This window comes from Crotalus tigris, unplaced genomic scaffold (genome assembly GCF_016545835.1).
Source record: "Crotalus tigris isolate CLP2741 ecotype Arizona unplaced genomic scaffold, ASM1654583v1 scf7180000024461.5605484, whole genome shotgun sequence".
NCBI lineage: Eukaryota > Metazoa > Chordata > Lepidosauria > Squamata > Viperidae > Crotalus > Crotalus tigris.
The window spans coordinates 136,960-152,264 of record NW_024100632.1 but is presented as its reverse complement, the minus strand read 5'-3'; the positions used below and the strand labels follow the sequence as shown (position 1 = coordinate 152,264).

The window sequence follows — 15,305 nt, the reverse complement described above, 5'->3', positions numbered from 1 at the left end:
ACAAGGAAGAAAATGGCTTGCCATATCTTTTGGAGACAGGCCAAGCTGCAATAAGCGTTTACACTATAAAAAAGGGGGGGATTTATTTGCAGCCTTAAAAGACTGAACAGCAAGAACAGTTCGCTGTGCAATTATCTTGCTAAGGGAAGTTAATTGGAATCGCTTCCTTTTGAGGTTTCGTTTAATGCAAATACTGTACAAAGTAAGTAATGTTCATTGAGACTTCTCAATTTGACCCCCCCCCAAAGTATCTTTAGTACAGCCTGCCCAAGTTCCTCTGATCACAAAAATCAGAAGTAGTGTCTTCTTATCTAGAGGCAGGATACGCCGCTGTATAAATTGAGTAAATAACACACATACATACAGGCAGCGTGTTATGTATTTATTGTTTAGCAACCACAGCTGCAACCAGCAACTTGGTGGTGAAGCAAAGTGGTCATTAAGGTCAAAGGTTTATGTTGTGCCTCAGTTTTCCTTTGCTTTACGGGACCTGCAAAGGTCGTAAATGTGAGTTATGGTTAGCCAATTAGTTTTTCATCGGCCATGTAACTGCAAATATCGCTAAAGGAGGCGGTCGCTAAATGAGGACTGCACGTCCACATTTGCTATCCTTTCCCCCACTTTTACATCAGCCCTTTGGAGACTGTACTGCCAATTCCATCGGAGTGTGGAGTACAGTCTCAATCAACAAAAAAAGTGGACCACCCATTGCCTACTCCTAGACCCCTACCCCTAGACCAAGGATATCCATCCTTGGCAACGTTTAAGACTTGTGGACTTCAACTCCCAGAATTCCCCAGCCCTCAAGATCTGGTTCTTGTTTCCAAGTCTGCAACTTACTACTGAATCGAACCGGCTGTGCCAGGTTGATGGTGTGGAAGCGTGTCGTGTCCCCTCCTCTTCCACGATTGTGCCTGGAATCCACATTTTCCTTCCCGTGATAAATGCGTTGCTCCCCTGTATAATCTAGGAGAAAGGTAAGCATGGGAGGCTTCAGGTAAGCAAGATTGGGCAGGAGGAGGTTGGGGTTTTTTTTCCCTTCATATTTAACCCCAATTTAATTTAACCGTTAGTTTCTCCCCAGAAAAGAATTTAGAATGATCTATTATTAAAATGCTCAATGTGTCATGATACCGACGGAATTATGCTCAACACTGCAAACCAAATCAGCCCAAACCTGGCCATTAAGTGGGTCATGCACAATATAGTTGACACTGATTACCCTTCACTTTATTTAAAGAACCTGTGGTCTAACAGTGGAGAAGAGGAAGATTAGTTGGGTTTTTAAGTGTCTATGAGTCACTGCTGACCCTAATAGAAGCTTTTGAAGTTGAATGACAATGGCTGGCCATTGCATCAAGGTGGGGCCTTTCTTTGGGATCTGCTCAGCTTCCCCAAGACTCACGTTGACAGCAGAACAAGCTGCTGACCCAATCGTTACACAATCTGCCATGCCCCTGCTGTCATATCCTTTCCATAGCCTCCCTGTCAAGTTAAAGGACTGTAATTAAGGCCATGTTCAAGAGGATACCTAAATTGTGACTCAATTCCCAAGAGGTCCAAGCAAAGTGGATTCTGAATCACAACGGATGACAAGTGTCATGTGTGATGACAAGTGTCATGTAAAAAGAAACAGAATGGGAAAAAAACTTTAGAGGATGGAATTAGAATAGAATAGAATAGAATAGAATAGAATAGAATAGAATAGAATAGAATAGAATAGAATGGAATGGAATGGAATGGAATGGAATGGAATAGAACGGAATGGAATGGAGTGGAGTGGAATGGCACGGAATAGAATAAGAGAGTAGAGTAGAGTAGAGTAGAGTAGAGTAGAGTAGAGTAGAGTAGAGTAGAGTAGAGTAGAGTAGAATAGAATAGAATAGAATAGAATAGAATAGAATAGAATAGAATAGAATAGAATAGAATAGAATAGAACAGAATTCTTTATTGGCCAATGTGATTGGACACACAAGGAATTTGTCTCACAGTGTACATATAAACAGCAAGTAATAGGTCATAGGCCATAATCATAGTTACAATAATTAATTATAAATTCAGTAGAGCTTCCACAGAGACAGACTTTTCTTAAAGGGAGATAGCTGGGAGATACAGTGAAGTTTGTGGGCAGTTTATCCTTAGATTAAATAATAATCCACACCAAAAAAAAAAAACCAACCCCGCAAAATTTAACTCAGGGGCAGCCAACTAAAAACTGCTCCACAGGGATGGAGAACTGAAAGACTGGAGACCGCAACAATTAAAAACAAAACCATTTCTAAAGAATGAGGAATAGAGTTAAATGTATGACTGAAAAGCCCCTAACCAGTATGATCTCCCCCCCCCCAAAATGGGAAGTGTCAAGGAAGGGGATGTTTGGGTTGACTTATTTACACACACCCTGCAAAATGAGAACGCCATCTTCTCATTTCCACAATCAATTGCCGAAATGAGGAAATGAGATTGTGTTACTAACAATTCATGGAGGTGACCACAGTCAGTGTTAAATTTCTCAGAATAGCAGGAGTTGGGAGGGACCTTGGAGGTTTTCTAGTCCAACCCTTTGCTCAAGCGGGAAACCCTGTACCATTTCAGACAAGTGGTTGTCCAATCTCTTCCTAAAAACCTCCAGTGTTGGAGCACCCACAACTTCTGGAGGCAAGTTGTTCCACTGATTGTATTAACTGTCAGGAAATTTCTCCTTAGTTCTAGGTTGATTCTCTCCTTGATTGATTTCCATCCATTGTTTCTTGTCCTGCCTTCAGGTACTTTGGAGAATAGCTTGACTCCCTCTTCCTTGGGGCAGCCCCTCAAATATTGGGCGACAGCTCTCATGTCACGCCTAGTCCTTCTTTTCATTAAGCTAGACATTCCCAATTGTTGCAACCGTTCTTCCTATGTTTTAGCCTCCAGCCCCTTAATCCTCTTTGTTGCTCTTCTCTGCACTCTTTCTAGAGTCTCAACATCTTTTTAATATTGTGGAAACCGAAAGTGGATGCAAAGTGGATGCAGTATTCCAAGTGCGGTCTTTCCAAGGAGTTATAAAGTGGTATTAACACTTCACGTGATCTTGATTCTATCCCTCTATTAATGCTGCCTAGAACTGTGTTGGCTTTTTCTCAATTTGATATCTGATTATCAATGAGGATCTACCAAATATTTGCTTGGTTTTGTGATCGCTTCTGCTGTTGTTTCTTTTCCTTTAAGCAGAAAGAAATCAGATAATGGGGTCAAAATATGTGGATCTGCAAATATGCATTGCATGCCTAGGTACCTGTGGTGCTCTCTGAGCTTGCTTTCTTGCAGACATTTCATTAGCCAAACTAGGTAACATCTTTAGTGCTAGCCCACTGTATTTTAGCACTGATAGTGTTACCTGGTTTGGCTAATGAAACCTCTGCAAGAAAAGAAGCAAGCTCAGAGAGAACCAAGGACCCCCGTCCTTTTCCTTCTGCTCCTCCACCCCAAAACCTATTTCTTTCTAGCACTGATGACGTTACCTAGTTTGGGTAATGAAATGTCTTCAAGAAAACCACCAAGCTCAGAGAGCACCAAGGACCCCTCATGTCAACCCTGAACTATAAATATTCTCCTTTATTAATAAGTACATGTGCTTCAAACTAGCATGGGCTCCAAAGGAAAACAAATTTAAGACCTGTACCTGGGCTCATGCTAGGAACAGACAAACAAAAAATCCCAAAGGGGAATGTTTTAAGGTTGGGATGTTTTCGTTGGAGGCTGAAACAATTGCTTCAAGTTGAAGCAGGTTCTCTGGAAGGGCTTCAAAGAGTCAAAACACCCCCAAGCTCAAAAGCAAAACATTTTAAAATTTCAAAATACTTTAGATTCCAAACATATTTTGCACAGCCCTAGATCGCAGGTCATGCTGAGCTGTTATGGTGTGGTTTGCAGTCCTCTGTCGGCCTAACGTTTTGTGTAAAGCCAACCAACTCTGGCTTAGTCAAAACAACCATGTTAAAAAGTTAAGGTCGGCAATGATGAGTGGGAAGAAAGGAAGGGAGGGAGGGAGGGAGGGAGGAAGGAAGGAAGGAAGGAAGGAAGGAAGGAAGGAAGGAAGGAAGGAAGGAAGGAAGGAAGGAAGGAAGGAAAAATTGTAATAATAATGAGCCAATTTTTCAGGAAGATCTGAAAAAATAGCAACCTTAAATGGAAGAATATGGAGAATGTAACTGCAGACCGAGATCTGTGCTTTGCACAGGAAAGGAGCAGGAAGAAGGAGAGGAGGAGGAGGAGGAGGAAGAGGAGGAAGAAGAAGAAGAAGGAGAAGGAGAAGGAGAAGGAGAAGGAGAAGGAGAAGAAGAAGAAGAAGAAGAGGAAGAGGAAGAAGAAGAAGAAGAAGAAGAAGAAGAAGAAGAAGAAGAAGAAGAAGAAGAAGAAGAAGAAGAAGAAGAAGAAGAAGAAGAAGAAGAAGAAGAAGAAGAAGAAGAAGAAGAATTGATTTACTTTTAAATAACCCAGGGCACTGCATACAATATCTTTTCCTAACGGCCACTTCTCTTCCTCTACACAACACGCTGCAAGAGAGAAAGAGAGAAAAATGTCGCTTTTAGCCAAATTGTTTCCCTGTAGGAGGTTCTAAACAGGGGCTGCCGGACTGCAGGTGGGCGCACAGCAGCTAAACGTGTGCTTGCCAAGTAAGCACAAAACGGAACCCTCGCCTCCCAACTGCCGAAAAGGCTTGATTGAGAAACTCCCAAAACACCCCCCCACAGCGGCAATACCCAGCCTTGAGGCTTTGAAGCGTGGGTGTTCTTGCTGGAACTGGCCGAGCACTTCATTCCTCCAAAGCAGCTGAGCCTTATTTCCTGCGGCTGAAGCCTTCCAGGGCTGCTTGCTGCATAAATCCTTGCAGCAATGCCAAGCATGCGTTCAAGAGCGCATCGGTGAGGGGCCGCCCGCCTGCTCTCAGGGCAGTAGATCAAAGATCTGGAAATTGCTGGGTGAGGGGCGATGAGGAGGGGGGCGATGGAAAGGAGAGTTTGATGCAAAGGCCAGGATCTTCTGGCCCCACAGGCTGTGTCGTTCCAAGGCTTTGATTTAATTTGGTTCTCAAGAGACTGTAAAGGAATTTGTCGCTCAACCTTAAGAAAAGCTGTATAACGAAAGAGCAGAGGCTGGGAGCAGCCAGTTAAACGAGCAGCCGGAGATTGAAACTGTCAACGATTGTGTTAAGACACCAAGTAGATTAAATTCTTTGGCTTGCAGAGGTGCAGAAAAAAAGGGCACAACGAACAAGCAGCCTGCCTGAAAACCGACTGAAGGTCTGGCTTATTTGAGAAAAGGTAACAAAAGGCAGCAAATTTAGGTCTCCAACAGACGCCAAGGGGGCCAGTGAAGAACTACGCTTATCGACAAGAGAAGCCACCGCAGGCTACAAAGCATCGTTCTGGAATATCACAACTTCCCCACAACAACAGCAATGGTCTCCTTTAGTTTGTATAGGTTACCCCCCCCCCAAAAAAAAAAACCCTGTAAAAAAGAGATTCTAGAAAGAGTACAGAGAAGAGCAACAAAGATGAGATGGCTTCTTATATATTCCATACAAAACGAGTCACTTCCCGCAGCTAGGGCCACACGTGTGCCCTTCTGCTTTCGTTCATTTCAACTGCACACCGTTTTGTGGAACGTCAAGAAAAACGCTTTCGTTCAAATCGAGATGGAAATCAGGGCTGCCAAAACTGAGGTCCAGTAGCTGAACGAAGACGAGGCCGATGGCGACGACAAGAATCTAAGCACAAGCCGACAATTAAAAAGAAGAAATGAGAGAGAGAGAGAGAGAGAGAGAGAGAGAGAGAGAGAGAGAGAGAGAGAGAGAGAGAGAGAGAGAGAGAGATAGATATGCCTCTTATGTAATTTTATTGGCTTCTGTTCTTCTCTGCCAATATCACTCAACATTCTGGTTTTTCAGCTTCAATCAAAGGCAGTTAAATAATAATAATAACAACTCAGCTGCACCTATAAGAAGCAGAGCTTTGATTCATCTCAGTGTTTTTATACTGGATTTTAGAGAAAAGGTGGACAACAGCTTGCCCCTGAAGACCACACTTAGCATTTGTAGGGGGAAACCCACCGATTTTAATGGGTGGGGTTCAAAACACCAACTGGAAAGGGGACTTTGTTTTTCTGAGTTTGTGTGGCGTTCTTGGCTTGTAAAGCACCATTAATCTTGTTTTGGAGCTTGTGTAAACTTTTCACATTTCCTGCCTCTAAAGGGCAGAAAACACAGTCCTTGCTCAGCCATTTGGAGCAGAAGAGGCTCTGCAGACATTATTCAGCCTTGAGAAGTCCGGACGTTCCTTGTTAAAAAGCAAGAATAGGACTGCAAGAGTGAAACTTGATTAAAATTGGGGAGGAGTGGGGAGGGAGAGCTGACTGGAACGGCTAACTGGTCCAAAGTGTTTCTCAAGTGTACCTCGAGAAAATGGCTATGGATTAGAGGGGGGGGTGGCATTTGAACCCACAACAGGTTAAGAGTGGACCTGTGGACTCATTTTGTCCTCACTTCCTTATTCAAGCAGCGGTACGTAGAAACATTTAAGCAAGGAAATAAAAACGAATACAAAACTAACCTACAGTAAGCAAGAAACCAAGAGATATTTTTTGAAGCTGCACAACTAGGGCATTTCAAAGTTCAACATTTTTCAGGAGTTAAGGCAACAAGGAGGACCCTTTCACGATGCCTGAATCCTACACTCCCCGGCTGCAAACTAATTTAAAACAAAGCTTCTGGATAAGACAGAGGAAAGGGAGACAGACAATATAACTATTATCTCCTCTCTAGTTTCTGCTGACTAAAAATTCTGATGAATGTCCCGGAGCCTAGCAGACTGTCAGGCGCAAACAACTCTAGGTCAAAAGGACTTTATTGTTGATCCCCTATTTACAAGAATCTCCCCAGACTGACTGCATTCTCCTGGGAACAGGTAGATAAAGGCCTCCGCTACTTCCTCCCATGGAGTCAGTCACCCCAAGCTAGACCACCTCTACTCTGACCCGTGATTCCACCACACAGACAGGTGCCTGTTCTTTCCAGGCACATTAGTAAGTTAGTAGTAAGTAAGGAGAAATTTTCTGGACAGCGAGAACAATTCTTGCCTCCTGGAGTTGTGGGTAGTCCATCACTGGAGGTTTACAAAACTGATCAAGGAGAGAAGCAACTTAGAACTAAGGAGAAACTTCCTGACAGTGAGAACAATTAACCAGTGGAACAACCTGCCTCCAGAAGCGGTGAATGCTCCAACACTGGAAGTTTTTAAGAAGAGACTGGACAGCCATTTGTCCAAAATGGTATAGGGTTTCCTGCCTGAGCAGGAGGTTGGACTAGATGACCTCCAAGCTCCCTTCCAACTTTATTATTATTATTATTATTATTATTATTATTATTATTATTATTATTATTACTACTACTACTACTACTACTACTACTACTACTACTACTATTACTACTACTACTACTACTACTACTACTACCACCATTTGACTTGGATGGTATAAAGCAGGGGTCCCCAATCCCCGGTCCGTGGACCGGTATCGGCCCGCAGCATGCCAGCAACCGGGCCGCACAAACAAGCAAAGCCCCATCCGTGGGATACAGGCAGCACACAAAACCACGCACTCTCCGGTCCGTGGGGAAAAAAAACCTTTCTCCACAGAACCGGTCCCTGGCGGCCAAAAGGTTGGGGACCTCTGGTATAAAGTCTCCTGCCTTGAGCAGGGGTTGGGCTAGAAGACCTCTCAGGTCCCTCCCAGCCCTAGGGAGTCTGTGCTTTACGTTCTACGTTCCTCTTTCAGGGCACTTACTTGGGCAACCAATTTCATCGCTTTCATCCTCACAGGTGGGCCACCCGTCGCATTGCCACTTCGAGGGGATGCACTGGACTGAACCGCTGCGGCAAGTGAAATGCCCGGGGCTGCAACGCATCTCTGCAAGAGACAAGGAGAAGGCTGCTCAGGAACCACCCGCAATGAATCCCTCCGCTTGAAGCTAGCACGCCCAAATTTAAGGTGTTTTAATCCCACGGTTGGGATGAGCAGGGAGAAAGCAACGTCAAATCTTCACATTACTGGGGGAAGTTTTGACTGGGTTGCTTTCTCCCTCCCACCTACCCCTCAACTTCCCTTCCCAGGGCAGAGGCAAACAGAGGTGGCTCTTCTGGATCCTGTTAAGCAAGGATCAAGGGAAGTTGCAGTTGACTTTGGCTCCAAAATGTTTCAGCACATCGTGAGCTGTGTAATTTAGTTCAGATGAGAACTGTGCACCAAAGTCTGCAGGAAACTTGTCCAATAGCTAGTATTAACCTTGCCGGGATTAACACCTTCACAATATCTCTCCTTCGTTTCATTAAATATCTTATCAGGAACCATTTGCCTCAAGAATCCATCAGAAGCCTAAGGCACTAGCTTTCCTCCAAGCTCCCTTCCAGCTGTATTCTGATTGATTGATTGATTGATTGATTGATTGATTGAAACTAATCGAGAACCAACGTAGAACTAAGGAGAAATTTCCTGACAGTGAGAACAAGTAACCAGTGGAACGACTTGCCTCCAGAAATTGTGGGTGCTCCAACACTGGAGGTCTTTAAGAAGAGACTAGAAAGCCATTTGTCTGGAATGGTATAAGGTTCTCCTGCTTGAGCAGGGGGTTGGACTAGAAGACCTCCAAGGTCCCTTCCAACTGTTATTCTGTTCCGTTCTGTTCTTTTCTTTCCCTTCAACAAAAATGTGAAGCCGTGCCAATCGACAGCTATTTAAGCTTGAGAGAAAATTCTTTTTTTTTTATGCGCACCATTTCAGTTCAGCAAAGCAAATAAACTTATTTGGATTACATGTGACTCTGACTTTACACACAGCTTCCCTGCCCCACAGTACAAATGCGGGATGAATTTACTTCCTGGCAAAACTGCAGATAAACTGGGCAGTGGGAACCGGGCTCAAAACATCCCTAGTCTGCAAGAAGAGTGTCTTAGCATCATATAAAAAAAAGTGTTTTAAGAAGCATAAAACTAGCTCAAGTCGACCGGAAGAAATTTAAAAAAATAGGCCTATTCTTGTTTATCACAACCGCTCAAAAGAACACTCAGGGTGCATAGTGGCAGCTAAGATTATGAGATGATTACCTATGTTACACCACGGTCAAAACAGTACTTATACGTGGTTTTCTGAACTCTTTGCTTTCCAAAATCATTATATCGTCCCACACAAATACAGCACGGTACAAGGTCAAAATAATCACAATGTGCAGAGTGAAACAAAAGAAAATCAGACTTGAAGATCAGGTTACTCTCTTAAATAATGTCACAGGGGACAAACAGAAGGAAGGGCAAGCGTTATGAAATAGGTAGCAAGAGTCCTTTGAGGGTTTAAAGTCATTCAAGCCACAGCAGTTTCTTTGTGGGTAATTACAAGCATTTTTTTATTCTTATTATCTCACATTAAAAAACAAAACAAAACCTCATGGTGTGAGTTGGTTCAGAGAGTAACTGGTCTGAAGTTGCCACCCTGCCTTCTTAAGAGCTTTGTGGTTGAGGAGAGACTCATGACATCTTAATTACTACATTATCCTGGCCTTCTAATGGGTCCAGATAGCCATTACACGGATTGCTTTGTTTTGGGGCAACATGTCAACATAAGACACCATGAGGTGTTCCAAATTCCTCCTTTGGTGCTCACTGGATTTCCTGTCCTTTGTGACTTAAGGAAAAAAATATTATTTAAATGCTTTATTTAAAAAAATAAATAAAGAGGAAGTTGGCATTCTGCTAAGTAAAACAGTGGCTTCGTTAATTTATTGCCAGCAATGCCTTTGGGTTCCATAAAGATCCTATTAGTGTGCAGACAACTTCCTGGAAGGAAATGTCACCAGTGGTGAATGGATGCTTTGTAAGATAAAGATGTTGAGATGTTGAGACTCTGGAAAGAGTGCAGAGAAGAGCAACGAAGATGATTAGAGGACTGGCTGAGGAATTCTGGGCGTTGAAGTCCACAAGTCATCAAAGGGCCAAGTCTGAAGACCCCCTGGTCTAGACACAGAGAATGCAGACGGCATTTTTGTTTGTTATTTTGTTTAAAGCCAGGTGGTAGCTGCAAACTGTTTGCGACTTAACATTGAGCAACAGAAGTATCTTTGAAATAAAGCCCTTCACAAGAATAACAAACAAGGAGTCAATCCTCGGCTTTGCCAAAAAGAAAAAAGAAAGCCAAATAAGAGCAGAGGTTTCTGGTTTATATTCACTGTACATGTCACCATTTCTCCAAAGTTCAAGATGAAGTGCCCAGCGCTCCTTCCTCCGTTTTTATATCTATACTAAAGCATGTAGAATGTAGCCTGTGATGTTAACAATTAGCTCTGGGATTTAAAAAAAGTACTAAATAAAAACAGCTAAAAACTGTTTTTATTTTCACAGCTAATTGTTAACAAACAGCCTCGTTCCTCTGCGTGTTCATTTCCAGCTCAAAAAACGAAGTTCCAGATTGCAGCTATAAACATACTAAATTAGAATTACCTACTCTATTCGGCTTTCTTTCGATCCCATTATCAAATCTATCAGAATATAACTCTATCTCTAAGAAGAAGAATAGCTGCCAGATGTTTACCTGGTCCAGATACAGATAACATCAAAGCTAATATGACCGGATAAAGCCGACGCTGTTGTGTTCCTTTCTCACTGTTTATTCTTTTATTCTTTAAGATCCCCATGATTGACCTAAAGTCCTAAACCAATTCAAATCCCTAAGAGGTCAGCACTCAAAATAGACATTTTGCAAAATGCTTAAGTAACAGTGATAAAAGCCTGAGATTTGAAGACAAACTACCCCACAACCTGGTTAGATATTATCTCTGAAAGGTAAACACAACAAAGCATCACTCTTAAATCTGAGAATACAATAAGAAAGTTTGATTCGCTCATCAGGCTCAGCCAAAATACGTTTGGGCTTATTGTGTTGGTCAACTAGCTAGTATGATGTGTAAATCAAGGTTAATTTGTTATATTTGTATGTTCAATTAATTCATGAATGTGTATATTCGATCTCCAGAAGCTGTGAATGCTCCAACACTGGAAGTTTTTAAGAAAAGATTGAACAACCATTTGTCTGAAATGGTAGGGTTTCCTGTCTGAGCAGGGGGTTGGACTAGAAGACCTCCAAGGTCCCTTCCAATTCTATTCTATTCTATTCTATTCTTCTATTCTATTCTATTCTATTGTCTAGTCTTTACTTATTCTATTCTAGTCTAGTCTTACTTTACTAGTCTAGTCTTACTTTACTTATTCTACTCTGCTCTACAATTCTGTTAAATTTATATGGTGCCCATCTCACTATGGAAGCAACTCTGAGTGGCTCAAAGCCTGATAACAGAATACAAAAACAATTGAAATAAGTAAGAATTAAACAGCCAGGAATGAAATCACAAGGTGCTTTTATAGAATCCCAAATAATTGTGCCAAAGGAAACACTCAAAATCTCCACCCCTGGTCTTTGTTGCCTCGTCTATTTTATGCAATTTCAGCGGCCACTGGGAAACACTCCAACCGATTCAACAAGTGGGAGCACCCCCGTATTCTCCTGAATAAACTATGGTGATGCTTGTCCTTCAACAGAACATTAGTAGTTCAAAAGATCTTGGCAGCTAACGTGTGTCCTTCGCACCCATGACTGGATAATAGCATCTGTCGGTGCTAAGGAGGGTCCTGTTTTTCTATGCAGGAACGTTTAGGAGGTAGACAGGAAACGGAACATAAAGAATGGAATTTGAGCCATTGGTTGAGAAACACTGCTTTAGAGGGGCGAAGCAGGCCTGCACCGCTGCACTGGATCATAATGTTGCCACGATTGAGAAACGCTTTTCCCAATGATACATGGATCAAGGGGTACGACACTGAAACGGGATTTGTTTCTCAACGAGGCAATCTGGGCCCCCGAAAGGTGTGCCTATCAAGGCAGATTTGAATCCCGCCTCCATCCCAACCAATCTCCAGCCTCCCATTCCGCCTTTGGCGTTTTACTTTGTGTTCCAAGGGTCGGCCAAACGCAAGCGCCAGCAACGCCGACACAAAGAGGCTAAATAAGTGGGTCCCTTTGGCGGAACATCAGGACACTTTTAGCCTGCCGGAATGAATCTACAATTCTTCATGGCTTCCCCTTTGCCACCGAAGACTCAGTACATTTACACAAGAGGTCTTTTCTCCAGCTGACGGAGGTTTTTATTTTTATTTTCCTCCCTTTTAAAGCTTCCTAAAATGCCAGTTGTGAAAAGAAAGCCCTTTCCACCTTCGCCCAAACCTCACAAACTGTCCCAGTTAAATAGAACCGCAGGTTACGCAAAGCTGGAACCCCCCAAAAAGATCAACATTAGTTTTCCCCTCCGTGTAAAATCCTGGCACGTTTCCTAGCGGCTGACACAACTCACAAAACCGGCCGCTTAGAAAATCGTTGCCACAGGATAGACAGCAAAGGAGGGGAGTGGGAGGGAAACTCATGAATGAAATGCTGTCATAGGAAGATGAAAATGAAAAGAAGCCTTTTATTTTTATTTTTGGGGCTCTGGAAATCTTAATTGCGTCCGTGAAGGTCTTCGGACAGAAGAACGGAATCGGAGCAGAGAAAGCGTGATCCTGTGGGGGAATCTTTCATTGTCTGGATTTAAACTAAAACAGATGTACAAGGTGGTCCTCAACTTACAACAGTTGGTTTAGTGACCGCAGTTACTGGAAAAAAAGTGACCGATGATCATTTTTCAACTGTGGCAAGGAGTTCGTCAAAATGCCGGGGGGGGGGGAGACTCACTTAACACATGTCTCACTTAGCCACGGAAATGTTGGGATCAGTTGTGGCCGTACGTTTGAGGACTACCTGTATTTAGTTTACTCCTGGCCCGCCCTATTTTCTTCCCCTCCAACAGCAACTCCAATAAAGTTCTGTGTCCCTATTTAGGACAGCCCACTGGCTTCGCATTTGCTTGCTAAACCCATAGTGTATCTGACGGTAGGAAAAATGGTTAATTTTAAAGGCAGATTGCCAAAAACAGGAGAGCGTGTGACTCTGGATTTCTGCTCACAAGAAAAGGGGGGGGGCGAGAGGGAGAGGCTGAATTGACACCTGTCTACGGAGGACTGTGTGGGTGTCCTGGGCAATTGTCCAAGTTTGCTTAAACCAAGGCTTTGCTTGGTTCCTGGGAATATTCTTCAACAGACAATCCACCAGCTGGATTCAGGAGCGCCACAAACCGAGCGAGCCTTTTGCAAAAAGGCCACTCAACAATTACAAAACGCAAGAACCCCGTGCAGTTTTTTTTTAAGTGTTTGGGCACAGAAATATCTTCTGCCCTCACAACACCTAAAGCCGTTGTGCTAAGCAGAAACTGCATTTGGTTCTGGCCTTCAAAGGCCGATCTTATTGTCGTGGCTTTGATAAGTGACACACACATGCTTTGGCATCTTTCTCCGGAGTGCATAAAAACTATTTCTGTTTTTGCATCATAGGGAAAAGGCACAGGGCCCATTATATATAGGCAAATGGCAGAAACACCCACTGTTTCTTGCATCTACCACCTCCAGGCAATAATCTACAGCAGCCGCCGATCAAAAGATGCAGGAAAACTGTAGGCCCAGCCACTAGTCTGGCTGTCAGTCAAGCCACTGTGAGCATCCTATGCTGCACGGCTGCAATAAAACCAGAAGTATATTAAGATTCATGAGAAAACAAGGGTGAAATAATGTTTTAATTATCCCTGCAACAGCCAGCCCTGCAAATGAGTATTAGCTGAGACACATGATTTTAACAACATTAAATTACCTCCTTCAGGTAACCTTGATTATCCATGCATCAGTGGGGCAATGTGATTAAATAGCAATGGGTATGACTTGCTAAAAATGGACAATGACCCTAGACAATAGAGGCCCAGCACTGGTGCCTTGTAAATTAATATTTTACAAAACTAACCTATTTTTTAAAAAATCCGACTCTTCCGTAATAGTTCTCGAAAGGAACATGTAAAATATGCATATGTCCTTGGCAGTAATAATTTCAAAAACAAAGAAAAATCTGCACACTCAATGGATGAAAGATGACCTGTCTTGATCACGTTGGTCGTTAAATAAGACAATGTTCAAGTCCTATTAATCTTACTATAAGAAGTGTGGAGAAGAAAAATAGATTGCTCTCTCATTGAAAGTCACTGTTAATTAGCATTAAGGAACGCAGGTTAGTTTCAAATATTACAATGTCCAAAACGTGGAAACAGATTTTGTGGTAATCCTAAAGAACTAGCAAACTTAACCGGAATAATACAATTGGAAGGGACCTTGAAGGTCTTCTAGTCCAGCCCACTGCTTAAGTAAGAGACCCTATACCATTTCAGACAAATGACTGTCCAATCTCTTCTTAAAAGCTTCCAGTGATGGAGCACCCACAACTTCTGGAGGCAAGCTGTTCCACTGGTTAATTGTTCTCACTGTTAGGAAGTTTCTCCTTAATTCCAGGTTGCTTCTCTCCATGATTAGTGTCCATCCACTGCTTCTTGTCCTGCCTTCAGGTGCTTTGGAAATTAGGCTGACCCCTCTTCTTTGTGGCAGCCCCTTAGATATTGGAAGAGTGCTATCATGTCACCCCTAGTCCTTCTTTTCACTAGACTACACATACCCAATTCCTGCAACCATTCTCGGTTGGGATTGGATTAATGTAGCTCATTACTATAACACTGCCGTGTCTACTGTCCTCTTTTAGTTACATTTTCCTAAGATACTGCTGATCTTAAACCATAGCAAAGTTTATTCAAAATAACACATCGATATTTTATAAGTATAGTTTTAAAGATATAACAAAAAAGAGTTCTGTGGAGTGACCAGCATGTAACTATCAGTTTAAAAAAAAACGAATAAATGGAAGCAGACCTGACCAAGCATTTGAGTCTGGTAACAACTGATAACAAGTTCAGTCCTGACTCTTTTTAAATTTGCTACAGCCTTGATATTTTTTTCAACAAACTGTTTACAAATTGCAAAGCGCAAGGTCTCCTCCCATGCAACATTTTCAGCAGCAATTTCCCAAGGTTTCAGATTACGTGCAGAAACCAAGGTTTAACGTGGGATTGCTGAGTATGTGGAGCAGAGGTTTAATCAGCCTTTTATTTTTGGGTGGTAAAGATGAGGAGAGACTAAAATCCCTTCTTTAAAAAGTGAGGCCAAGAGGCCATGAAGCATATACTAGAAGGATGTTAGTTACTCCGTAAAGCCCCAGTCTATACAAGCTAAACCAGGTGACCGGCCACGATAAAAGCCTTCAGACAT

At 42.6% G+C, this 15,305-nt stretch overlaps 1 protein-coding gene across 2 annotated transcripts in view; it reads right to left on the bottom strand.

Moving 5' to 3' along the window:
- Positions 1–15,305, bottom strand: part of DGCR2 (DiGeorge syndrome critical region gene 2) — a 32,408-nt gene that overhangs the window by 9,594 nt on the left and 7,509 nt on the right. Inside the window, exons 2-3 of one of the 2 annotated variants that reach the window (XM_039332482.1) lie at positions 7,822–7,944; positions 841–966 (exon numbers count right to left, since the gene is read on the bottom strand). In XM_039332482.1, the coding sequence (XP_039188416.1) occupies positions 841–966; positions 7,822–7,944 (249 nt within the window). The remainder of the gene's footprint in view (positions 1–840; positions 967–7,821; positions 7,945–15,305) is intronic. The other variant, XM_039332483.1, reaches the window with a different exon arrangement.